Source organism: Meles meles, chromosome 7 (assembly GCF_922984935.1).
Source record: "Meles meles chromosome 7, mMelMel3.1 paternal haplotype, whole genome shotgun sequence".
Lineage (NCBI taxonomy): Eukaryota > Metazoa > Chordata > Mammalia > Carnivora > Mustelidae > Meles > Meles meles.
The window spans coordinates 56,696,389-56,722,264 of NC_060072.1; the positions used below are offsets into that span (position 1 = coordinate 56,696,389).

General features: G+C 41.8%; 1 protein-coding gene across 4 annotated transcripts in view; it reads left to right on the forward strand.

The window, feature by feature from the left end:
• Positions 1 to 8,641: 8,641 nt before the first annotated feature.
• The window catches only part of FAM234B (family with sequence similarity 234 member B), a 55,626-nt gene continuing 38,391 nt past the window's right edge, over positions 8,642 to 25,876 (forward strand). For 2 of the 4 annotated variants that reach the window (XR_006819652.1, XM_046012517.1), the window contains exon 1: positions 23,608 to 23,731. Coding sequence is in view for 3 of the 4 variants with exons in the window: in XM_046012517.1 (XP_045868473.1) it covers positions 23,695 to 23,731 (37 nt within the window). In the remaining variant the exon portion in view is untranslated. Of the gene's footprint in view, positions 8,735 to 8,885; positions 9,001 to 23,394; positions 23,732 to 25,876 lie in introns of those variants that run through there. The other 2 variants (XM_046012515.1, XM_046012518.1) reach the window with 2 other exon arrangements.

Genomic DNA, 25,876 nt, shown 5'->3' on the forward strand with positions numbered 1-25,876 from the left:
TTGCGGTATTTGAAGGGAGTATTTTCAGCTTCTACCATTCCCAGTAACGGTGTCTAAATATTTTACAGCCCATTTTCAGCCAGGAGTTCAGTTCTTCTGCACACCAGCTCCTGGGATAGCAAGGAGCACACAGTCCTGCCAGGTCAGTCCTGAGGTAATGACAAAGGCGGTTTATCTTCTCCCATTACGCACCTCGGGTCTCCAGAGGTGACGCTGGACTGCTTCTGTGTCACCAGCAGTCTCAGCCCAGGCCCTGGGGGACTTTGGCTATGCTAATGTTTTGGAGCCCTGCCCCCCAGCTCTTCTCCGCCCCCACCCCCACCCCCTGTCTAGTTCTTAGAGCCTGGAGAGCCAACTGCCCAGCAACTACCGGCAGCAGAAGGAGACCACATGTCAACATGCCAGGAAAGTGAGGACCCAGCAGTTAATCAAAACTCTCTGGTTTGGTGCCGGCAATAGAACGAGGACCTTGTCTGTGATGCTTCTCCCCCATCATGGAATTCCATGCTTGTAAGACTCCGTCAGGAATTACAATCCCTGGTCAGAGACTGAAAGAGGTTTAAGAGATACAGCAACCAAATGTGTTGCCTGGTCCTTCTTTGGACCCTAATTTAAATGAATTAGAAAAATTTTTCTAAATAATCCAGAAAATTGAAACAGGAGTCACTGTCCATTTTGTTGGGTATGAATTCATGTATATCTCTCCACAAAGAGTAACAACACAGTGAAGAACCTGGACAATCCCTTCCCCAAATGATCAAAATTAATATCGTCAACAAGGCATGACGTACTTCCGGATTGATACTCTGAGGACAGAAAAATCACCATGTGGAATTCTAGCCAAAGAGCTGTAACCTGAATCTCATGGTAAAGCTATCAGAAAAACCCAAATGGAAGAAAACTCCGTAACATTACTGGCCTGTGTTCTTTGAAAATGCCAATTTCTTAAAAGACAAGAAAAGGCTAAAAAGTTAATCCAGATTAAAGGAAACTAGGGAGACATGACAGCTACATGCTGTCTGTGCTTGTGGACCAGACTCTGTACTAAGAAATGGTGTAAAGACTCTGTACTTAGAAATGCTATCAAGAACATTCATGGAATAATTGTTTGAATTGGAAAAAGGACTGCAGATTAGATAAATTTAATAATGTTAAAGCTTCTGAAGTTGATAACTGTATTGTGGCTATGCAGGAGAATATCCTTGTTCTTAGGAAGAACACACTGAAGTATTAAGGGGGCTGGTGGCATTGTATTTCCAGCCTACCATCAGATGGTATGGAGATAAATTGTAGTAGGATGCACACTCACCCACATAGCCTACTTCTTTCACCCAATACATTGGTGCCTTCTTCCTAATTTACTATGCCCCAGCCATATTGGTCTTTGTATTCCTCAAGAATCAGGGCCTTTGCCCCCACTATTCCCCTGCCTGGAATGTTCTTGCCCCAGAAATTCACTTGACTGGCTTCTTTTCATCATTCAGGTCTCAGATACCTCTTCAGAGAAGCCTTCCTTGACTACCCAACCTAAGTGTTCCCTCTTCCCCAGAGCACTTATCATTATATGAAAATATTTAATTAGTTGATTTCTCTGCTTTTCCTTCTTTTTTCTACCTCTCTCCACTAGTATGTACAATACTCATCATGAGTGGAGGAACCTTGAGTAGGACTCTGTCTCCAGTACGTAGTGTCAGAACATAAGTTCTCAATGTACGTTTTTTGAATAAATGAGGGTGGGATGGAGTAGGGTGGGGTGGGAGGGACAGGATTCTAGGAGGAAAGTTGGCAGTATGAACGCAGTTATTGGAGAGACCTTGTGTGTGCGCTCTTGTGTTACTGTCTAACATTCCATCCTATATCAAGTACATTTTTTTAGAAGGGAGAAGGAAAAAGTTATATAAAACTTGCTTATTTGAAACTTAGAGGCTGATCATAATCAGCAATTCTGGAGAAAAAGAGGAATCAAAAGAAAGGAACTCTATTGACATTTCCGTAACTCAATTGTAATATCAGCAATTTCTCTTTGATGACGGAATCTCTGTTAAGATTGCAGCTAGAACAGTAAAAATATCCAGTTCCCAGTTACATCTGCATGGAATGGTTTGTCCTTTATTTTGGAAAATTCCCCTTCCATCTTACCCTGTTTAGATCAGTGTTATAATTTCCGCATTCTATGGTATCAACACTTGGATGTCACCTTTGGCTCTCTTTCGCTTCACTTCCTGGTGACACCTCTCTTCAAATACTTTGATATGTGGAGCTCTGATGTGGATCTCAGTTGTTCACAGTGTGTTCTTTGCATCGTCTATATTTCCTGTATCAATGCAGACTCCTTGGCTAAAAATCAGAATCTCTGGGAGGGGACAAAAGTAAAATAGTTAATTTTTTTTTAAATTTCATGGTTTTTTTTTTTTGATTAAAGTATACATCAAAAATCCAAAATATGGGGCTCCTGGGCAGCTTAGTCGGTTAAGCATCTGACTCTTAGCTCAGGTCAGGTCTTGATTTCAGGTCCGTGAGTTCAAGCCCCAAATTGGGCTCCACACTGGGCATGGAGCCTACTTAAAGAAAAAAAAATCTCAAAACATACTGGAGGATGTGTGGTCAAAGATTTCCTTCTAGCTCCTGTTTCTTAACTCACACTTCCCCTTCTCAGAAGTGTATATTGTTATATTATTTTCAGATATATTTTCCAGATTTCTTTTTGTACATAGACAAATACATGCATATATTCGTTCCCCCCTCTTTATTACACAAATGGCAGCATAAAGTATGGATGTGCCATACTTAAAAAGTAGCCAGTCAATAGATATTTACATTTTTTCCAGCTTTTGATAATGAAAACAATACTGCATTGAATAACCCCCTACACATATCATTTCCCACGTGTGCAATTATATCTAAAGAAAAATTCCTGGGCCAAAGGATATAGACATTTTATGTTTATGTTGGTGATTTATATCTTCTTTCTTTGTTTCCTTAGCTGGGCTAGAGGATTATCAACTTTATTAATCTTTCCAAAGAACCAGTCTTTGGTTTTGTTGATTTGCTCTATTGTATGTCGTCAGTTTCTTTTCTGATTTTTATTATCTTTTTGTTTTTCTTGCTTTAAGATCACTTTTTTTTTTCCTAGTTTCCTAAGGTGGAAGCTTAGGTTATTAACTTTAGATTTTTCCGCTTTTCCAACATAGGATTAAATTTCTCTGTAAATATTGTTTTTGTTGCATATCCCAAATTTTGTTAAGTTGCATTTTTATTTTTGTTTAGTTGAAAATATTTTAAAACTTCTCTTAAAACTTCTTCTTTGGCCCATGTGTAATTTAGAAGTGTATTGTTTAATTTCCAAATATTTGGGGGATTTTCCATCTATTCCATTGTAGTCTGAGAAATTCCTTTGGGTGATTTCTATTGTCTCAAATTTGTTAAGGTGGGTCTTATGGCCCAGAATGTGGTCTTTTTTGATGAGTGTTCTTTGGGCTTGAGAAGAATGTGTATTCTGCTACTGTTGGATAAAATAATCTTTACATGTTAATTAGATCAAGTGATAGTGCTGCGCAAGTCAACTGTATCCTTAAGGATCTTCTGCCTGCTTGATCTATCAATTACTGAAAGGAAAGTGTTGAAGTGTCCAACAGTAACAGTGTATTTGTTTGTTTCTCCATTCAGCTTGGATGTGAACATGGTTAGTACTAGTATATCTTTCTAGAGACTCAGCCCCATGGTCATCATGTAGTGCTCCTCTTTCTTCCTAAAAATTTTCCTTGTTCTGAAGCCTGTTTCTCTAAAATTAATTGGCTCCTCCAAAATTCTTTTCCTTAATGTTGGCATTATCTATATCAATCTTTCTCCATCACTTCACTTTTAATCTGTGTCTTTATAATTAAAGTGAGTTTCTTGTCTTGTAAATAGTACATGGTTGGGTTTTTTTTTTTTTTTAATCTACTCTGACAGTCTCTGTCTTTTAACTGGTATATTTGTGAATATATTTAGATGAATATCAACTATGTTTATAACTGCTTTCTTTTTTTCAGATTTAGAAAGGTAAATTAAACTGGGATAGGATAGGGACCACCATCACTGCCTCTTTTAATTCTTTGAGGGTGGTACTGATTTCTGTAATCCTTCATAGTATGTGGTACTTCTTATGACAAACTGTCATGGTTGACAGAGGAGGCATGTGATTTCAGAGGCTTCTTCTTGGCCATTTCTACCATAATGACTTTTACTCAACAGGTTAAGGAAAAAAAATTGAGGATATATCCAGTTAAGTATAGTCATGCTAAGGATGTACTTAGGGATCTGACAACCACTGGTAGGTTCATGCATCCATTGTAAGCACTGTGAGATGGACTTGGACTGGGACCCCATTGTCTCCTGGCTTTCATAAGCTTCCCCTGTGCCCTAGACATTATGGTGGCATTTCAGGTGCCTTAGCATCAATATCAGGCCAGACTGTGTGTCTTGTAGCCTTCAAAAGATCTGGGTATTCCCCTCTTCCTACTATTTCTAGAAAATGGCTGCAGGTTGCTTAGGTTCCTCTTCATCAGTAGGCTCTGGGTCTCAGAATTGCCCTAGATCTGGAAAATGAGATTGCAAGGACCCATTGTGGTGAGTAGTATCTGCTCTGTACTCACAAGCTTTCAACTTCTGTGTGGTTCTATAAACCAAATAATATTCTGATCCATTGCTCATCTGTATTGTTCTTGGTCACATCACGGTCTGTTAGCCATTGCTGCAGGTCCTGGCATGTTAAGGGACCTCGACTATCATTCCAGCCTTGGTCTGTATTACAATAATTATGTTCACCTTGAGTCTTAAGATTGGGTGCCACCATCTGGCCCCTGCTATTCTGGAATCCTCTCACCCCAGTTGATAATGGAGAGCCCAGTTGCATGGCAGAATCTCCTGTAGTCAACTGAGATGTATAGAGGATGGTTACTACTGAACTTCTCAAAGATCCTAGTGCCCCATCACCAGTGTTCTCTCTTACTGCTCTTGCGATGGCAGTGCTCTCTGGGCTTTCCTGGGGAACCTAGTTAGGCAGCAGGTTCTCGGATTCGTATACCAGTCATTCCAACATTTACACTTTCCTGAGCTTCCTAACACCTGCCTCAATATTCCGTCAGGGCAATTTCAGCATTTCGTCATGGCAGACCAACATTGTGTCCAAGCTTCAAGGAGTCATCCCAACAGCATTTGAGGACTGACTTGAAGAGTCCTTATCAGAGCAGAAGCCCCACTTCATAAAAGTGTGCTCCCTTGTTGGTAATTGCTTCTTATCTTGCCTTAAATTCCTCCCTCTCCATCTAACATCTTTGAGCTCCACTCCCATACATGCCCCAGTTCTGCCGAAGTATGTTAGCCTGGAGTTCAAATTCACTGGGTGTGTATACAACATATTTCTAGAGGAAGAATTACCCCTTTGGGCTGTGCTGTGACTTTCCCCTAGTCATTGGTTGGAACGAAGTTAGAAAAGATGGAGCCAGCTCCTGAGAGGGATAAGCCCCATTTTGTGAAGTACCTCCCTCAGCTGGGGTCTTTGGGGAGCTTCCAACTGAATACAGGCTGTTGTCTTTTAGCAAGGTGGAGGGAGCTCATACAACCGGCGGATACAACCGGCGGGATCAAGAGCTAGCAGGGTTCAAGGTTGTTAGGCTCATGCACCCAGATATCCCCATCTCGGGTCTCTGATTCTCACTTTCATCATATCAGCTCCTTGACCTTCCTATGAGACCTGTTTAGGCTATTGTTCAGTATTCTTTGAGCTCCGCTAGCCTTGTAATGACATTCTGGATTTGATTGTCTGCAGAGTCTGCCCCCTGTGGCAACAAAATGTAAGCACCACTTTAAACACTGCCTCGGATTCTCATTTTCACAGGATATCTTGAGTTGTCTGGTTAACCTGAGCCCATCTTTTTTAAAATTTAAATTAAATTTAATTAAATTAAATTTAAAATTTTATTTATTTGTCAGAGAGAGAGATTGAGAGGGAGTGGGCAGGAGTGGCAGGCAAAGGGAGAAGCAGGCTCCCTGCTGAGCAAGGAGCCTGATGTGGGACCCTGGGATCATGACCTGAGCTGAAGGCAGATGCTTAACTGATACACCCACTCATCCCCAGATTTCATTTTCATTTTCATTTTTTTTTCTTCAAGACTTCTTGGGCCGTGAACAAAAGCCAGGCAACTCCACAGTTTTTACAATTATTTCCTTCTTACTTATCATCAGTAACAGAGTCCTTACCAGGGGCTGACCTATAAGTAGCTGCATTCCAGAATCTCATTCTGAGAGTCTGCTTTCCAGCTACTTCTACTACCAATTGTTTTAGCTTGTGTTCTTCAAAAATGCAGAGCCTGAGACAAGGACTTGCATCATGGTCATTATTTTGGAAAACGATCCTCCAAGGAACAGAAGAAGGAAGAACGAAGCAGGAAAGGAGGAACAGATAACCTAAGAGCTCCTCACTGAGTTGATTCACTGTGAGAAATTAGAGGTTAATCCTGTTAGGGAAGAGTGTGTGTAAGAGTCGTCTGTTTGAATGGGAAGAAAGGAAATATTGATCATTGACTCCTTCTATGAGGATTGCCCCAGGGGTTATTAACCTCTCTTGCATTTCTAGAAAAATTATTTCATCCTTTTGTATCTTCTAAAAGTGATCAATAAAGGGTTTTTTAAAGAGTGTCCTTATAAACTTATGGATTGCAACATATTTTTTATGCTTCACTCTATTACAATCATTAATTCTTAATGATAACGTTCCATCTTTGGCTATTGGGAGTCCTTCAAATTGTTTCAGTTTTGACCATTGGGAGGTCCTTCAGATTGACTTCTGTGACCTTTCAACATGAATGAAATGGACTTTACAGGTTCTTTGTTTTTTAGCAAGACTAGGTATTCCAGGCTCATTCCTGCTCCCAATAGAAACTCAACTATTTTTCCCAGGAGCCTGTTTGCTTTCAGTCTGGGCACTAGGGGTCCTCCTTGGGTTGGCCATCACTTCCACGTCTTTTCCTTGGACAGAACTAGAAACATGTACTCTTGTATCAAAGAGAAAAATACCTCATCAGTTAATATTCATACTTCCAATTCAAAAAAAAATTACAGTTTTTTTAATTTTATATTTGTATCTCTTTACTCTTACTCATTAACATGATTACTTAATTTACTTTAGCTTATTCCATATGCATGTATAATAGTTTCAAACATCATTAGCAAATTACATATTAACTTTCTATTATATACATGAGCATAATAGTTTCATACTATTGTTATTAGCAGTATAACCCCTGAATACAATTTAAGATTTCTTTGCAACTTTATTTTCCCTTTAGAATACATCCCACTGAGAAAATACAGTCAAATTGCTGTATTTTGAAATTACTGGATTAAATATTCTCTGGGGTGCCTGGGTGGCTCAGTGGGTTAAAGCCTCTGCCTTCGGCTCAGAGGCCCGCATCGGGCTCTCTGCTCGGCAGGGAGCCTGCTTCCTCCCTCTCTCTGCCTGCCTCTCTGCCTACTTGTGATCTCTGTCTGTCAAGTAAATAAATAAAAACTTAAAAAAAAAAATTCTCTATCAAGTTGATAGCTAAAAATAAAAAAAAATAAATATTCTCTATCAAGTTGATAGCTAAGCTATCAACTTGATATAGTCAATATTTTGGCTTTTAATTTTCCAGGATTGATATTCTCCCATCTTGATTGAATTTTGTTTAGTAATTATATAAACCATTTACTTGGTTTCTAAGTTAGAAGCTATACCACAAAGTATATTCAGAGAAGTTTAGCTTCTAACACTGTTCCCTTTAACCTGCTTCCTTTTTCCTCTTAAAAGTAACCATTTTCCGGGGCACCTGGGTGGCTCAGTTGGTTAAAGCATCTGCCTTCAACTCCGCGGCGAGTCTGCTTCCTCCTCTCTCTCTGCCTGCCTCTCTGCCTAGTTGTGATTTCTCTCTGTCAAATAAATAAAATATTAAAAAAAAAGTAACCATTTTCCATCACATTTTAACTTACTCTTCCACTTTTGAAAATGTATGCATTTTTTGGTATTTCCTCACTTGTAAGATAAAAAAATGTAGAAGAGTATACATTTTATATTGTACCTTGCTTTTCCAACTGAACTAAATATAAACATCGTGGAATTAACTCCATAGCAGTACACAGACATCTTTTTTTTTAAAGATTTTATTTATTTGAGAGAGACAGAAAAAGAGTATCCCTGCAAGAGAAGGAGGAGGGGCAGAGGGAAAAGCAGGCTCCACATTGAGCAGGGAGCCGATGAGGGGCTCGATCCCAGGATTTGGGGATCATGACCTGAGCTGAAGGCAGATGCTTAACTGACTGAGCCATCCAGGTGCCCCAGAAATTTTACTCCTTTCTACAGTCGCATGATTCTGCACTGTTTGCATTTGTCCAGACACAAATTGAAGACAGCACCAATAGATTTGAAATCAGTAACTTGAAGGATTACATTACTTACTGCAATGGGGAAGACTGCAAAAAGAACAGGTTTAAGGAGAATATCGGGAGTCTAGTTGAAGCCATATTTTGTTGGAGGTGTCTATTCACATTTAGGGAGAGTTAGAGTAAGCACTTGTCTATTGGACTCTGGAGTTTAAGGGCAAGGTCCAGGCTGGGCATATAACGTGGAAGTTAACAGCCAGATGGCGAAGCATTGGAAGTGTAAATGCTTCAGGCTGGCGGCCAGTTCTCCCCTGTCTTCATTAACTCCTAACTCTAGGTAAGATTTGAGTTGCTTGATTTTATCCCCTGGGCCCCTACCTGACTGATTTCCCTGGTGAACAGGAAGACAATCATTGCCTCAAAGCGGAGTAAGGAAGAGGCAAGAGGAAATGTAAACTTGTTTTCACTAACCTATTTCTCCCTGCCAGTCGTCTGCCCCAGACTGTGGCCAACCTCTGCCCTCACCCGCTGCAGGGGAACCACCGCCATCTCCCTAGCCCTGCTGACGATCGATGTCATTAGTTCCTGGAATTCATATCCCCCGTAAGTCTTTCCTCACTTGATTCTGGGGAAGGGAGCCAGCACTCTGGGCCAGGTTTCCATCTTTGCAGGAAGCAGAAATTCTATTTGATTTCTAAAATTAACAAGGGAAAGGGATATTTATTTTTTTAAAAAGAGAGAGAGAATATGGGGAAACTCTGGTTTATCATCTCTTTCAAATACTCTATGAAAACATCCCACAAAGATTGAACCTGATTAGAGTCAAGTTGAGGAAAACAGGCATTCAACAAAGGTGGGAACTGCCTGCTGGGTGAGAAAATAAAATATTGACTACTGCTAGGAAAAGGAAAGTATTTCTTATGAGGAATTCTTATAATATAAAAACTCTGAAATTCTACTGTGGGCAAACACGTATAATGCCTCTTTAAGAGATATTTCCCTGCAAGGGAAATCAGTGTGCAAGGGGAAAGATATCAAAGTTCTATCACAGACTATTTTATGGGAAAATTGCAATTGATTTTAAACACGATCACCACTAGACTATAAAATTAAATGACGTGACATCATTTAAATAGACATTAGAAAAGCATTCTGATAGAAAACAATGTCTACATTTTCTAGAATTCCTCTTGATTGACCCTATCATTTTAGTACATCTTCTTTTTTCTATTTCTGTTCTGGCGGCAACTTGAAAAATATTTTTACAGGGAATATGTGCTTGTTATCTTATATTAACAAGTGAATATAGAGTCAAAAGTGAAAATTGTTCTGTAACAGTACTCTTCTTCATGGATGCAACACAACATGCCTCCCAGAGATAACCACTTTTGAGAGTTGTAGAATTATCTTTCCTGTCTTAGTCCGTCCAGGCTACTATAACCAAAATGCCATAGGTTGGGTGGCTTATAAAGAACAAAAATTATTTCTCACAGTTCTGGAGATCGAAAAGTCCAAGATCAAGGTGCCATCACTTTGGTGTCATGTTTGAGCTTCCTGGCTCATAGATGGCTGTCTACTTGCTGTGTCTTTTTATGGCAAAGTGGTGAGGGAGCTTTGTGGGGTCTCTTTTATTAGAGCACTAATTCCATTCATGAGGGTTCTGTCCTCTTTATATAATCACCTCCCAAAGCTTTCATCTCCAAATACCATCACACTGGGGTTAGGTTTCAATATATGAATTTTGGGAGGACACAAACATTCAGTCCATTGCACCTTTTTATATATGCTAAACATTTTTACATGTACTCACATACACATGGGGTTATATATATATATATATATATGTATGTATGTATTTCTGAAAATTCTTATGGAATGATGGATGTTTCCACATTGCTACATTTAGATCTGTCATTTTAAATCACTGAAATTCATTTTCTACATATGTTAATAAATTACATTTTTTGAACTCTATTTTCTAAATTTGAACAACTCAGAATGATGGGCAAAAGATATAATTGACAAATCAGGAAAAGAGGCATATAAGAGAAGGAACATATGAAAATATTCTTAACCTCATTAGTAATCAGGGAATTACATACTGCATACATCCCCCTTTATTTTAAAGATTTTATTTCTTTATTTGAGAGAGAGTCAGAGAGAGAGCCTGCCAAGTTGGGGGAGGGGCTGGGAGAAGGGAACCCTCTGCGGGCTCAATCCTAGGACCCAGGGACCATAACCTGAGTTGAAGGCAGACATTAACCGACTAAGCCACCAAAGCGTCCATGCATATACCCTTCTGATTAGCAAAAAGAAGTCTTGGCAATACCACGTGTTGGCAAGGATGTATGTACATCAAAAGACTCTTACACATTGCTAGTGGGAATGATATTAATACAACTATTAGTGATATTAGTACTACTTTCAAAAGCAAGTTGCTATTTTTATTTATTATTGTTATTTTAAAAAGATTTTATTTATTGATTTGTCAGAGAGAAAGACTGTACACGTGGGGGGAGCAGCAGGCAGAAGAAGAAGCAGGCTCCCCACTGAGCAAGGAGCCCAATGAGGGACTCAGTCCCAGGACCCTGAGATCATGACTTGAGTTGAAGGCAGCTGCTTAACAGACTGAGCCACCCAAGTGTCCTGCAAGTTGCTATTTTTAAATTTTCATTTTTTTAGTCGGACACTTAACAGGACACTCAGTTGGACACCTAACTGACTGAGCCACCAGGTACCCTTAAATTTTCAAATTTTTAAATTTTGATTTTTAAATGTTAATTTTTTGTGCAGCTATACATTTACATGACCTTCAACACAGCAATTCCATCCCTATCCCGGGTAAACTTGCCCACAAATGCAAAAATACTTACAACAGTGCTCCTATATATGGGAAAAATATGGAAACAACCAACATACATTAATAGGAGAATAGCTATGCCAATTATGATACATTCACCCAATGGGATATTGTACAAAAGAAAAAGTGGTGAAATATAGCTACATGAATGAATCTTTGAAATATTTTGTTGAAGGAAAAAGCAAATCCAGAAGATGATATATGTATGATACCATTTTCATAAAATCAGAAACAGGCAAAATTAAATAGCAATTGTTTAGGTACATAAGCATTTATATTAGAACATTTTAATAAAGTAAGGAAATTGAAAGGCAGTCTTCAGTATATTATCACTTGTGGAAAGCATAGAACAGAAAATTATAGAAAAGAATAGAAAAGAAACACATGGGTATAAACTGTGGGGAATGTTTTAGTTCTTGGGTTGGATATAGTTCAAGCATGACCACTAAATGATTACATTTGTAACATATATTTTATATCATGTATTCCTTTGTATCAAAACTTGTTTTGATGTGTAGTTGACATACTGGATTGTTACTTAGTTGCAAGTATTCAACACAGCAATTCAACATTTATTCCTCTTACGAAGTGCTCACCATGATAAATCTAGCTACCATCTGTCACCACAAAGTCGTTACATAATATTAACTATATTCCCTTTGTGTACATTGTATCGTTGTGTCTTACTTATTTTATAACTGGAAGTCTGTACCTTTTAATCTGCTTCCCCTATTTTGCCCATCCTTCCCACAAATGTAATGAATTACATTTTTATTTCATTGAAATGATACACAAAAAGATAAAATCAAATGAACCATACCATTCTTTTATTTTTTTTTAATGAAAACATTATACATATAATCTGAATAAGTAGTACCTGGTAATTGGTCCCAGTTGTGTCTATTCTTTAAATTGCCAGTTTGTATTTTTGGCTCATTCACTAAAAGATAGAACAAATCCACAGATCTATAAGGCTAAGGTGTAAAAAGCAATACATTTGTAACAGAAGCAAATGGACTCTTGCATCCCTAATCTTTAATCCGGGAAAGTGGGGTGCCTGGGTGGCTCAGTCAGTTAAGTGTCTGCCTTCGGCTCAGGTCATGATCCCAGGGTCCTGGGATGGAGCCCTGCATCGGGCTCCCTGCTCAATGGGGAGCCTGCTTCTCCCTCTGCCTGCTGCTCCCCATGCTTGTGTTCTCGCTCTCTCTCTCTCCCCTACCTGACAAATGAATAAGTAAAAAATATATATACATTAAAAAAAAAGCCGGGAGAGTGGAGGAAAATGTAACCAACGATTTCTCAGATAAGAGAACTGAGCTGCTGGACTAAAATTAAGGCTAGAAAAAGAATCTGTAAGGGATTATGTGAAATAGGCAGAAAAACATGCGAAAATCCTTTCTCTAAAGTGTTTTCTCTTATTTAGAGTTGTCCTACTAAAGAAGAAAGGAGATTCATTCTTAGAAATGAGAACAAACACTTGGTTCTTTAAAGTTAACACAGAAAGGGAAATAAAGAGAGAGTTCTGTGATAGAATAGGATAGGCCCAAGTAGCTCGAGATACATTCTCATCTCTTAAAAAAAAAAAAAAAAGCCATTCTTGGGGTGCCTAGGTGGCTCAGTCAGTTAAGCGGCTGGCTTTGGCTCAGATCATGATCTTGGGGTCCTGGAATGGAGCCTCACATCTGGGTCTCTGCTCTATGGGGAGCCTGTTTCTCCCTCTCTCTCTGCTACTTCCCCTGCTAGTGGTCTCTCTCTCTCTGCCTCTCAAATAAATAAGTAAATCTTAAATAAAAATAAAAAGAACCCTTCTTGATCTTCAAGCCTCAACAATGCAAATGGACATTTTCAGCTTTTAGAATACATACCTAAGGTCTGTAAAGATGTAAAGCCATGAACTGAGAGAAAACCTTTTTGAGAGGAAGGAGGAATTAACTCTGTAAAAAACTTACTCTCTAAGGAATGTGAGGCTTGATTGCTGAAGAATTAATGTCAAAGGAAACATCTCGCACTGGTAGACAAGACCTCATATACCTAAGGCAAAAGTTAGGAGGGAGAAAAAAAATAATTTTGATAGAAAAGAGCAAGTAACTTCAAGTGAAATTTCTTGGGAACACTGCCTCGTATTTCAGACCTGTTAAGGATTGCCATATGGCACGGGGATTAGGCCTTGTTCCCTATGGCTTTGGAAGGGAGTATTACTGTTGCTGGCTGGGGGTCACATGGAGCAGGACTGAAATGACTAGGAAGTACAGAAGCAATTCTTCCTCAGTGGGGGTTAGATTTGCAGACCTCTGAAATCCCTTCCAACACTGAGATCCAGTATTATTAAAAGAAACAACCCTCCCCCGCTTAGATCCCTTTCAGCAGGGCTGACACTGGACATGGGGGTGGAAGTGAGGTGGGGTGGCTCTGTTGGTGGGGAGATTATTAGTGGGTGTGTGGGGGGTGACCTGGGGAAATATTTCTAGCAGGGCTTCACCAGTATAAACAGAAGCCCTCTCCGTCCTGGTGTGAGGGCTGTACTTAAACTGTCCTTTCATCTAAAGTTGTCATTCTGGATTTACTTAGAAGGCATGCCATTAAAGTTGGTGGATGAATGATGTTGGAGGCAAGTACACGGAGTGTGATTAAGGTTAAGGAAGTTTTTTAAATTTATTCCCTCTTAAACTAGATTTTTGCCAAAATTTCTCCTCTACTCCTTCATTCAAATGAAAACTTGAGAACATGTAATTAACTACATACCAGGAACTCGAGGAGAGGATATATTATCAATGAGATTAATATTTTAAAACCTGCATAATGATGTAATAGAAGACAGATTGAAAATTAAATTGTTATTCCACTTGGAAAGAATTATGTAATATAAAGCCAAAGGGTAATACATTCTCCAGTGTCTAATATTTCTAGCCCAGTTTCAAGGTGAAAGAGAAAAGATGCACACAGTTTTTCTCAATAAGGGAACTCAATCATAAGTATTTAAGTCTGGGAGAAAAAAAGAAAAAGAAATTTTTGCTCTGAAAGAATGGGTTGAAGTTATGCGATATGCCCACTATCAAAAATCTACTTGTCTTAAAGGAGAAAGTTTTATGTCAATAAATAAAAATAAGTGTTTCTCACAGGCATGAGAAGTAGTTTCATGTATAATCTCCTGAATAAAAGAATAAAATCTTACCACTTGGGTGAGGGGTTAGAATGAAAATAAAGTATAGTTGATGATAATAAGAAAATAACTTCAGGTAAATCTAAGAATCCTACTTAATAGTTTGTAAAGCAATGGATAAGGCAAACAACAACAGCAAAAAAATCCAAGGTCTTAAACTCCAAGGTAAAAGAAAGAATGAAGAAAAAAAAAAGTTTTAATTTCACGCAAGAGTAGTCCCATGCACCATTATATCTCTAATAAATCCCAATTGGTTTATTTTGGGCTCTTTCAAAATTGGAGCCAGTGTCCTCTCTCAGCTAAACTGCACCTTGATGCTTTTGACCTTGAGAGAGAAATTTCAGATACCAAGGGCCAGAGGCCCCCAGAGAATTGCCTACCACCCCTATGACCTTTGTGGCTCCTGTTGTTTGTGGGAGCTTCCCGGGGTCTTTGGTCCATATTCTGTTGTCTTTTTCTATGAGGACATGGAAGAGAAAGGGCATTTGAGTGTCTGCAGGTATGACCTGTGACTTCAAACAGCAGGATTGCTTTTCACTTCATGTATTGCTTTGCTCAGAGCAGATACTGGGGCTCATTTCCTCTTCTATGTTTGGGTCACCAGGGGGCATGGTATTCCTGTCCTCTTAGATATAGGAAAAGATACAAGCTTGGTTTCTCCATAAAGAGGGGTTTTTAATGGAGAAGTTGTAAAAAAAATCCACCTTCTTCTCCTTTGTGTCTGATGTACAGTCTGGCTTCTGGGAAGAGGTTTATGAACCTTGCAGTACCTTGTGTAAGAACAATAATTAAGAATGGTCTGTTGATCCCATCTGCTCCCCATTAGAAGGAGGAATCACTTCATGGCTGGATTAGGATCTGGGTCCATGTCAAGGTATCTACAGCTCCTCTGATAGGTGTTAAAAGCTGAGCTAAAGAAGAAGAAAGTAGCCCGGGAGAGAATCTTTCTAAGACAGAGCAAGAAGAGGAGGAAATAATATCATTTGGGAAACATGGTATAAGAGAACAGACATTCATACATATCAAGCAGAGATTAAAAAGAAAAAGAATATTTATGACCATTGAAGGTTTGGGGGACAATAAATTAATACCCATCTTCCCTGTAGAGCTTTGACTGAACTGAGGATAGATCAAAGGGATGGGAAGATGAAGATAAAAATATCAGCTTCACTATTAAAAGAAAGCTAGACCGAATGACATGGCTTAGATCTGTGGCCAAAAGGGCTTACAAATTCTTTCCTTGGGTTAGAGAGACTTATCCAGCAGGACAACTGCAGAGAGTAGACCACAGTGAATGCTCTGAAAGTAGGCAGATCACTCCTGGTCTATTCTCGCTCCGTCTCTCTGCAGCATTACAAGCTTTCGATTACATGCCTACCCCCAAATACATTTTTCTCTTGGCTTCTGGGATACCAAACTCTCCTTGTTATTCTCTGATCTCACTGGCTACTCCTGGTGGTTTCCTCTGCTGGTTCTTCCCCTTCTCCAAGAGCCTCCAGTGTTGAAATGCCTCAGGGCTCATTCTCCCCTCCTTCCCCTTCTCTTCTCTCCTCTACTCACTGTTTGAGTGGACCTCTTTGAATATAGGCTCTATGCTTAACAACTCCCAAATTTATATCTCCACCTAGGACTTCTCCCTCAACTCCACTGCCTAATCACCATTTTCACTTGTGTGTCCAACTGGATGTCCAAATTGGCACACCCCAGATGAAACCTTCATCTCCCCTTTCATCCTGGTCCTCTCTGTCTCTCCTTCATCATTTTTCCAGTTGTTCAGGCCAAAAGCCTCAAAGTCTCCTTAATTCCTCTTTCTCACATTCAATTCATCAGTAAACCCTCTAGGCTCTACCTTCAAGATAAATGAAGAGTCTTACCACTTCTCCTTAATTCTTTTGCCACCATTCTGGTCTAAACCACCATCAATTCTTCTTCTTCTTCTTTTTTCAGAGCAAACTTTAAATCTTTATTGAGAGAATTTAAGCCAAATTATCAATATAATAAACTGTATGTGTGGCTTCAGTTTCTCTTCTTTTTAACATACGGCTGTCCATCACCTGCTTCTTGAACTTTAGCAAAGGCTAGATCAGGTGTAGTCTTCCTTTTCACATCAGGGCCATCTCCACGCTCACCCCCAGTCTTTTCCAGACCCTTTTCCTTTTCCTGGCTTTCAGCTTCCAATTCAGGTTCCTGAACCCCACATGCTCCTTCTTCTCTCTCTTGTCCAGGCTCAATATTTGAATCCTCAGTAGGTGGTTCCTTTTTTTGAGGTGTTTTTTTTTTTTTACCTGGTTGCTTAGTAACTCCAGGTTCATCCAGCTTAGAAGATTTTTTTCTATCTCCCTTTCCTCTAGATTTTGATCTTACTCGAGCACTCATATTTCTCACTATTGAGTCTTAGTGAGAAAAAAAAAAAAAGCTTTTTTTTTTTTAAGATTTATTTATTTATTTGATGGAGGTGAATGAATTAGGGGGTTAGAATCTTCAAGCAGACTCCCTGCTGAGCACAGAGCCCTTAGTGAGGCTTGATCCCATGACCTATCAGATCATGACCTGAGCCCAAACCAAGAGCTGGATGCTTAACCGACCAAGCCCCCCAGGTACCCCACTATCAATTCTTACTGGGATTATTGCAGTAGCCAAAAGCATTCACCGCCCCTACCATCCCTACAGCCTGTTTTCAGAACAACAAAATGATCCAAAAGAATCCTTTTGAAATCTAAGTAAAATCAACACTTCTGTGCCCCAAAACTTTCAAAGGCTTCCTATTTAACACAGACTAAATGCCAAAAAGTCTTTACTTGGGCCTCCTACAAACTCTGCATACCCTGTTTCTGCTCTGGCCATATCTGATCTCATCTCTTATGAAACTTACCCTTGAACCACCTTTCCAGCCACATTTTTGCTAGTCCTCAAGCAGGCCAGGCTTCTGCCTCTGAGGCTTTTCACTTGCTACTCATCCTGCCTCCCTAAACTTTTGTTCAAATATTATCCTCTGTAACCATCCCATTTAAAATTGGGCCCCCTGACCCCCTCACTGCCTGCAGCTTCCGTACTTCATTTTCTCCTCCCTATTCTGTTTTTCTCTGTAACATGTATCACCATCTGCTACAGCATATATTTTATTTATTTATCTACCATCTTCCCTGCCTGACTCCACTGCTCCCACAAACACATTTCACTCTTTGGATGGCTGTGTAATATTCCATTGTATATACCTATACCACATCTTCTTTGTCCATTCATCTGTTGATGGACATCTGGGCTCTTTCCATAGTTTGGCTATTGTGGACATTGCTGCTACAAATATCGGGGTTCTTCTCTCATTTTTTAAGACCTTTTTTTCAGTTGATTTCGTTCTACTCTCACGTGAGTCATTTGTGAATTCACATTTATCCAATAAGCCATCTGAGGGCAGTGTGCTCTGCATTGTACAGGGCTAAAAAATACACAAATCTCACTTCTGTTCTTTAGGAACTCAACATTTAGCATGGGAGCTTTAATATGGTAGAAACGTATTCAAATCATTACAAAACACAGCTGTCTATGATAAATAGTCTAAGAAGGGCAGAAAAAAGAAGCCAGTTAGACAACCTGTGGTACTTTCATGTACTGACTTTAAGCATCATTTAGAACTTACCCAGTGAGCTAGAAGTATAGAACTAAAAGGACTCAACCAGGGGTAGAGTCTAAACGTTAACATATCAGTACTGCCTAGGTCCTGACCAACCAGAGCCTGTCTGGTTCATCAGCTAGGAGTCCCGACCACTCAGAGCAATTATTGGCCAAACATCAGTTACACTTAACACTGAACACTTATCATGAATCAGGGACCATCCTTAAAGGGGTTTTTAGTATGGTTACTATGCTCTGAATGAGGCAGGGGTTACAAACAGTTTTCAGTTTTGAGGCCAAATGGAATTGATAGGTCCTGACTCCCCAGAAAGCTGAGTTAAAGATGCAGAAGCTGTGTGTAGGCTCACTGGGAAAGAATACGGTGGTAACGGATATTTGCCAGGGATGAAGAAAGGACAAACTGTAGTCCACATGCCATGTATTTGGTGTCCCTGCCTGTGATTAAAAACCAGACAAACCTGCCTTTGAGGGCACCTGGGTGGCTCAGTGGGTTAAGCCTCTGCCTTCAGCCCAGGTCATGATCTCAGGGTCCTGGGATCGAGCCCTGCATGGGGCTCTCTGCTCAGTAGGCAGCCTGCTTCCCCCCCACCGCCCGCCTGCCTCTCTGCCTACTTGTGACCTCTCTCTCTCTCTGTCAAATAAATAAATAAAATGTCAAAAACAAAACAAAAACAAAAAACACCTGCATTTGAATCCTCCTTCCAGCATCTAGGAATGGTGCCACTTTGGGCCAGTGGCTTTATCCATCCAGCTTATACATCCTCGTGGTAAGATTGGGGTGGTAAGACCTCAGGGACAACATGGCACACATCGTGTCAGAATGCCCACTGTGTGAGGTAGATGGCTTCCATGCCCGCTGCAGGATGGACATTAGATTCCAGCCTCCTGTCAAGGCTAATGGCAGCAGAATGGAGAAAAGGGAGAAGAAAGAGCTTAAAAGTGCGGCAGACACAAGAGGGTCCCAGTGGAGAAAGACACAGTGATGAAGCTAGTAGCAAGGGTCCGGGAGAAGACCTGTGCTGAACAGATATTTTTGGTGAAATGCTATGTGTCCCCTGTGACTCCATCCCTAGCCCTCTTAAATCTTCAGGAAAACTACATAAGTCAAAATATACTTGGTTCACTGGATTTTTTTTTTTTTTTGAAAGCTAGTGAAGGGCCAAGTTTTGGTTTTGGTTCGGGGTTGGCAAGGGTCCTCAACAATGTCCTCTCTGGTAGGAGATCAGTACTCAGTACATGGTAGCTATTGGCACGCCCATTATGACCACAAGTGCTTTGGTAGACATTGGAACAAGCTAGGATGAAGGCCAAGAAGAATGGGAACCAAGCTGTCCTGGGCAGGTCTGTTCATAATTATAGTGTTATTCTTAAACATATGTTCCAGCCAAAGACTTAAGGAGAAGCCTTTGTTTAAATCTCAGGGCCCAGAAGGCATTTTATAGTCGAGACTCTAGAAAGTTCTATAGACTGGGAGTCTGTATGAATCCACACCAGATGGGCCTTATGTTTGATTAAAGGACACTCTGAGAACATAAACCTGTTTGTTTTCACCTTAAGCCATGCAACTCCTGGTCCCAGAGTCCAATTGTCTGTGATGACAAGTGAATATACCGTGTGTGCGTGCCCTTCTAGAATGTCCTGATCCGAAAGCAAGGCTTATTTCATAAGACCCTTGACATGGGCATTTAGCCCCATAATCATCTTTGCTGAGCACCTCTTTTGCTCTTTTCAATCTCCCTGGTCTCAGTGCTATTTGCTTTTCTTTTTGTTTTTAAAATCTTATTATTGCTTCCTGATTCTATGTCTTTGGTACCAGTGTGGCAGAGGGTAGTACTCTAAGCCGGAGATGGGCCTGCCAGTGGGTTTAGACTTGTCCACGCCCTGCTGACCGTTGTAGGAATGGCACCTAGAGAGACCGAGGGGCCTCCTAGGAGAGCCTTACCTTACACGCAGTGGAAAGTCTTAACTCAGGACAAGGAGCTCAGCTCAGGAACAAAGCTTTAGTCTCCAGAGGAGAGAGGCAATTCTGAGTAGAGCAGTGCCAAACCCCCTCCCCGCTACCAAGAACTCAGGTCTGTATCCCGTAAAGATGTAGGGTGTCTACTACAGCACAGCTGAATAGATACTCACTAAACTGTTTCCTTTTCTTCCTGAGCTCATACCTTCCTGGCATACATGTTCTGTGTCTGAGTTCTGGCCAAATAAATGTGGGCAGAAGTCACATACGCCATGTCCAGGCCTGGCACAGAAAACTTCCTGCTTGGTTGGGGATGCAAATAATCCAGTGGAGTAATCCAAGGTCTAAGGATGAAGCAAGAAGCCCTATAGAAACCCTGAATAACTGGGAGGACTAGAACCCCTATCACTGCCTATGCCCATTCTCACTTTGACTGTGACGTGAGTGTAAATGAACACGTAGTCTCTAAAACCACTGAAACTGTGAGGTTGTTCGTGAAGAGCAAAAACCCTGCCCCGGTTGACTTACTAAGTAAAAATGGAAAGCTCTGTTTAATGAAAATGCTGTCTCTGACCTTGAAGAAGAGGCAGCATAGCATTTGTATTTTTTCTAATTAAGAGTAACATAAAAATAGGAGAGAGGCCATCTTCCCTGCCCTGAACAGCTTTGCCATTTTAACAGCACTAAAATACGAAGTGGCATGGACTGGGCGGGGAGACAGAGGAAGAAGGAGCAGTCTTAAAAGGAAGTAGAAATGGCCAGGAGGCCTGGAAGTCTCAGTGGTACCAGGAGGCAGGGGTGGGAGCTGCTGGTGGACACAGCAGTACTGGTTCCAAGAGGAAGTGGGGAAAGCTAGTTCGGAGCATCGGAAACAGCAGAAGTGGAAACAGTGGTCATAGAATGTTAAGGATTAGATGACCAGATTTGATCTCAAATCCATGTAGGATGTGCAGAGATTTTGAGCAATATTCAGGATATCACAAAGATGATAAGAGCCAGCCAATATGGGGTCCCTCTACCAAGTATTTGAACCTTGGAAGCTTGGTAAAGAATATTCCCATCAATGTAGGAAGAAGAGAAGGGGCTCTCTGGCTGCCGTTCTGACTTTAAAAAATAGAATTTCTGCTCCTCATAGCAGGTGCAACAGTTAGACAGCTTAGGCTGCCTGCAGGCATCCCTCCCCAGTTTTTTGTTTCTCTTGGTTTACCTCTTGGGAGAGGTAAGCCAAGTTAGGAAGTCAGGAAGCCCAGAGTGTCTGCATTTTCCACAGAGACCTCAGTGGGTGTTGGGACAGTGAAGGCACTCTCACATGCTCTCAGGTACTAAGAAAGGAACTCGAAGGTTTTCTCGACGTAAAAGGCAAGGATCTTAATTTACTTGGTGGCCGCTTTGAGCTTTTTTCCTTTACTTGGAAGAAAAGCACATTCAAGTAGAGAAACACAGTTTAAGCCTGAGGTCCTGTGTTAAGATGCAAAAAGATGTGGAGGGTGGAGGAGATTTCCAGAAAGGCCAAAGAAAACAAAGAGGAGGATCCCTCAGGGAGCTGGGATGGAGGGAGTCCTCAGCATCTGCTTCCCCCTGAAAATCATTAGGGCAAAGCTGAGTGATTACAGGGTGAGTGGAAATGCCACAAAGATTAGGGGCATGGAAAGCTGAGGGGCTCGAGATACACACGTATGCAATATGTGTACACTCACACATAATTGTGTATGCCTATCGGTGCTTTTGGTGACTATACCATGTGAAGGAAAATTTTAACCAAACTTTTTTTTTAAAGATTTTATTTATCTATTTGACAGACAGAGATCACAAGTAGGCAGAGCGGCAGGCAGAGAGAGAGGAGGAAGCAGGCTCCCTGCTGAGCAGAGAACCTGATGTGGGGCTCGATCCTAGGACCCTGAGATCATGACCTGAACCCAAGGCAGAGGCTTTAACCTGCTGAGCCATCCAGGCGCCCTTAACTGAACTTTAAACTGTACAATTTTATTTTACTTCCATCACATAAAAAGAATATACCCTTTCACAATGAAGAGTGAACTGATTTCCTCTTTTACTTCCTCTTCTGTGTAACACGGCTATTCCAGCCCCACTGCTCTCTCCCAGAAACATAAATTTCTGTTCTTTTGCAGCTAAAACTGACCTATCCTATATCCTGCTCACTTTAAAGTTGTTTTCCTCAGTCTTCATATTTCAAGAATGTGTTCCAATTAGCTAATCTGACATCGGGCAAGCCACTACTGACTTACTGTGACTTGTAGTGCTGCTCCTTGGAGATGACCTACATAAATGTAAAATATGGTTTTTAATCATACCTCCAGAGAGGTGGCAAACAGTAAAAATTTTGGGTATCATAGAACGTTGAAGGGATAAATGAATAAATTATAAATCCATTATTATGAAATGTATTGTTATTAAATTATTAAATTGTCAAAATGAATAAATTACTAATAAAAAGAAGAGCTAACACTTATAAACTAACACTTATAAAACACATACTAAGGGACAGGCACTTTCTAAGTGCTTTGCATGTGTCCATTTAATTCCCAGGACAAGGCTGTGTAATAGGAACTATTTCAACCCATTCTGCAGATAAAAATTGAGGCAGAGAGCGATTAAGCAAGTCGCCTTAGATCTGACAGCTAGGAAATGGTGGAGTCAGATTTGAGCTCAGTGGCCTGTCTCCAGACTCTGTGCCCTGTCAGAGTCCAGGGACATTTTTTCTTGGGGAAGAGGGTGATGGGATGGCTGTTAAGAGTCTCTTGGATTACAGCCTCAGGGTAGTCTTGCTGACTGTTTCTCAGGGGAATGAGGCGGGGTCCGAGAGAGAGGTATCTTAGAGCTTTTTTTGTATGACAGAAAGAAGTCACATCATCCTTCTGAACCTCAGTTTTCTCTTCTGTGACAGGGCTGGTGGACTACACGGCCTGGAAGACCCGTCCTAACTCTAAAATAGGTAACATCTTTACATTCCTGCACTAAAATGCTGATCTCTTGGTGCCTGTGGCTAAGAAGCAGGTCAGTTCCTGCTCCTAGAGCCTTCAAGCTAGAAGTCGCAGGGTAGAGTGTCAGGAGATAGCTGGAAAGAACTGGAAACCCAAGACGAGGGTTAGAGCTCTAGGAAACCTCACCCTTTACTAAGAAACATAGAGAAACACACTTACTAGGTGCCTGCTGTGTGCAGGGTGTCATAAACAGTTTAATTGTCACAGTAAGCCCGTGAATGAGGTAGTGTCTCCATTTAAAAAATGAGGCTGAAGCTTAGTCACACCAAGGGACTTGCCCAAAATGGCCCAGGGAGTAAGGGATGCAGGCAGAGTTCAAATCCCGTCCATCTGCCTGCACAGACCATGCTCATTTCACAACCGGCGCTTCCCGTAATACCTGCTATCTCCTTTCGTTACCACTGCAAGCCTCGGGGGCAGTTTCCATTTCCCCGTTTCGCTGAGCAAGAAAGTGAGACTCGAGTGGGGAAGGGACTTGCCAGGTGACGGGTCTGGCTCGGTGCGGCCGGGGGCAGAGCCCGCAGCGGCGTGCACGCGGGCGCGGAGGCCGCAGCCCCCGCCTCTCCCCGGTCCCTCTCCGCCGCGCCGCTCCCACCTTCCCAGGTCCCTGCCCCGCGCGCCGCCCGCTGTGAACTACTCTTCCCGGCAGGACGCGGGCGCGCGCACGCGCACCGGGGCCTCCGCCATGGCGACTGTGCTGTCCAGGGCGCTCAAGCTCCCCGGTAAGGAGTCGCAGCCTCGCGACCACCGCCGCCTCCGCGGGGCCTGGGGAGACTAGGAGGCGAGGCTCAGGGGGCGAAGCGGGCCGAGGCCTGGCGGTGTAGCTGCAGGAGCCCGAAGGCGAGCCGGTGCAGCCCCGGCGGGCTGGGGTCTGTCGCCACCAGGGGGCGAGAGGGGCGCACGGCTGGTCGGGGGTCGGGGGCCGGGGGCGCGGGGCGAGCTTGGGAGAATCCAGGGAAGGACCGCCCGGGGCACGCGGGGCTCGTGGCCGGGAGCGGGCGGGCGCCGCTGCGGGGGTGACTGTCAGAGCGCGCGTCGCCGCCATCCCATGGGGAGGGCTGATGAGGGGAGCATCCTTTGCTGAGGAGCCGCGGACCATGTACGGCCGGGTCCGGGCTCCTTCTATCTTGAGCTGGCCCTGGGGACGAGGGGGGACAAGGGGGACAGGGGCGGCAGGAAGCGGGCCACCCTTTGGAGCAGCCCCTCCACTTAACGACTCTGACGCAGCCGTGAGGTAGGTGGGACAGGTGCTTACCCCTTCTGGTTTACAGAAGAGGAAAACGAGACTTATTTGGCTCATTGACTTGTCCAAGGCCGCGCAGACAGTATGGGAAAAACCTGGACTACAACGTCGGGGTCTTTGAATCTTGGACTTTTGATTGCGCTTGGTCAGCCTTTGGCTGTCGAGGCTAAGCATTTAGGAGGGAAATGATTCGGCACTTGCAAATTGCACGTAAATTGTGGAATATTCTTTAGGGACGCTCTTGTGGTGATGACAACTTGAGCTAATTCAGTACTTTGGGCAGCAGCTCCAGGCTTTTTATTTATTTATTTTTTAAATTTCTCTTAAACCTCCAGAATGAGATGGTGCTGCTACAAACTTGCTATTTTAGTAAAAGTATATTTATTCTGCCCAAAGAAATCTTAAACGTTAGGGCTTCTAAGAATTTTATGGTTCTACCTAAATAAGTTTTAAATCTTAAGCTATAAATATTTATTTGCTGATAATTTAAGGTGATAGTGGGAAAAGCAGGTGTTGGTAGGAAAAACAGTTGCTTTCACTGGCATAATTCGAAAGGGCTAGTTGGGTGTCTGGTGGATATCCATCAACGTGCTGCAAGGGGATCACAGGGACCTTATTCTCAAGGAGTTTCCCGTCCGCTGCATTGTGCCATGGATGACACTGGGTTGGGTATGAATTTGCATTTCTGTCCCCAGACTTAATGACCTCAGAGGTTTGTTTCCACCCCCCCCCCCACCATAGGCTCCTGAGAACATTGGAAGAAATATTGATAATCTCTATCTTGAAATGTGTATGTAACAATGAAATGAAGTGGGGGATGTATCCCTTTACCTGCAGGATTATCTTTAAAGAGAGTATCTTTGTCCTTTCTGTAGGATGATTTCCTCCCTACAGGAGGTGTAATGAGGTGTAATGAGGTGCAGACATATTTAGCTTTGTTTCTTTTCTCATTTAGATTCCTTTTCTTCCCCATGGAACCCCAGCATAGATAATTGTTCTTCTCTAAGGAGAAAATCGGGGAAATCGCTTTTGAAACTCTTGAGCTCTTTTGCATTCTCACATCTTACCCTGTGTCGTTATTACTCCCTGGAGTATCCAGTTGCAGAAACTTGGTCAGCTGACAGGATAGGGAAAGTACAGTCTGGTCCTTGGGCCTGTGTTTGGAGAGGTATGTTTGATACTTTTTACCGCCCAGAAACAATGGCGATGTGTTCTTCTCTGTGATGCAGGTTATGGGTTTTTTGTTGTTGTTGTTTTTCTTTGTTTTTTTATCCTTTTGCTTGCCTCCCTTTTGCCCTTTCTCCCCACTGGCCTAAATAACAATTTTTAGCTTTTGTATTAGGTAGAAGTTGCTTTCCTAGAACTCTTTTTGGGATAACCTGTCCTTGGGACTGCGGCTGCTGTCCTGTGTAGGCTACTGTGTTATGTTACTTTAGTGAACGTCCTCTCTCTCTGTTTTTTAATTGAAGTCTAATTGATATATCCTATTAATTTTGGGTGTACCATATAATGATTTGATATTTGTATATATTGCAAAATGATCACCACCATGACATTTTCACTATTTAGATGTGACGAGAATGGTGACTAAGAGCACAAGACAGCCTTGGGCTCCAATCTGATT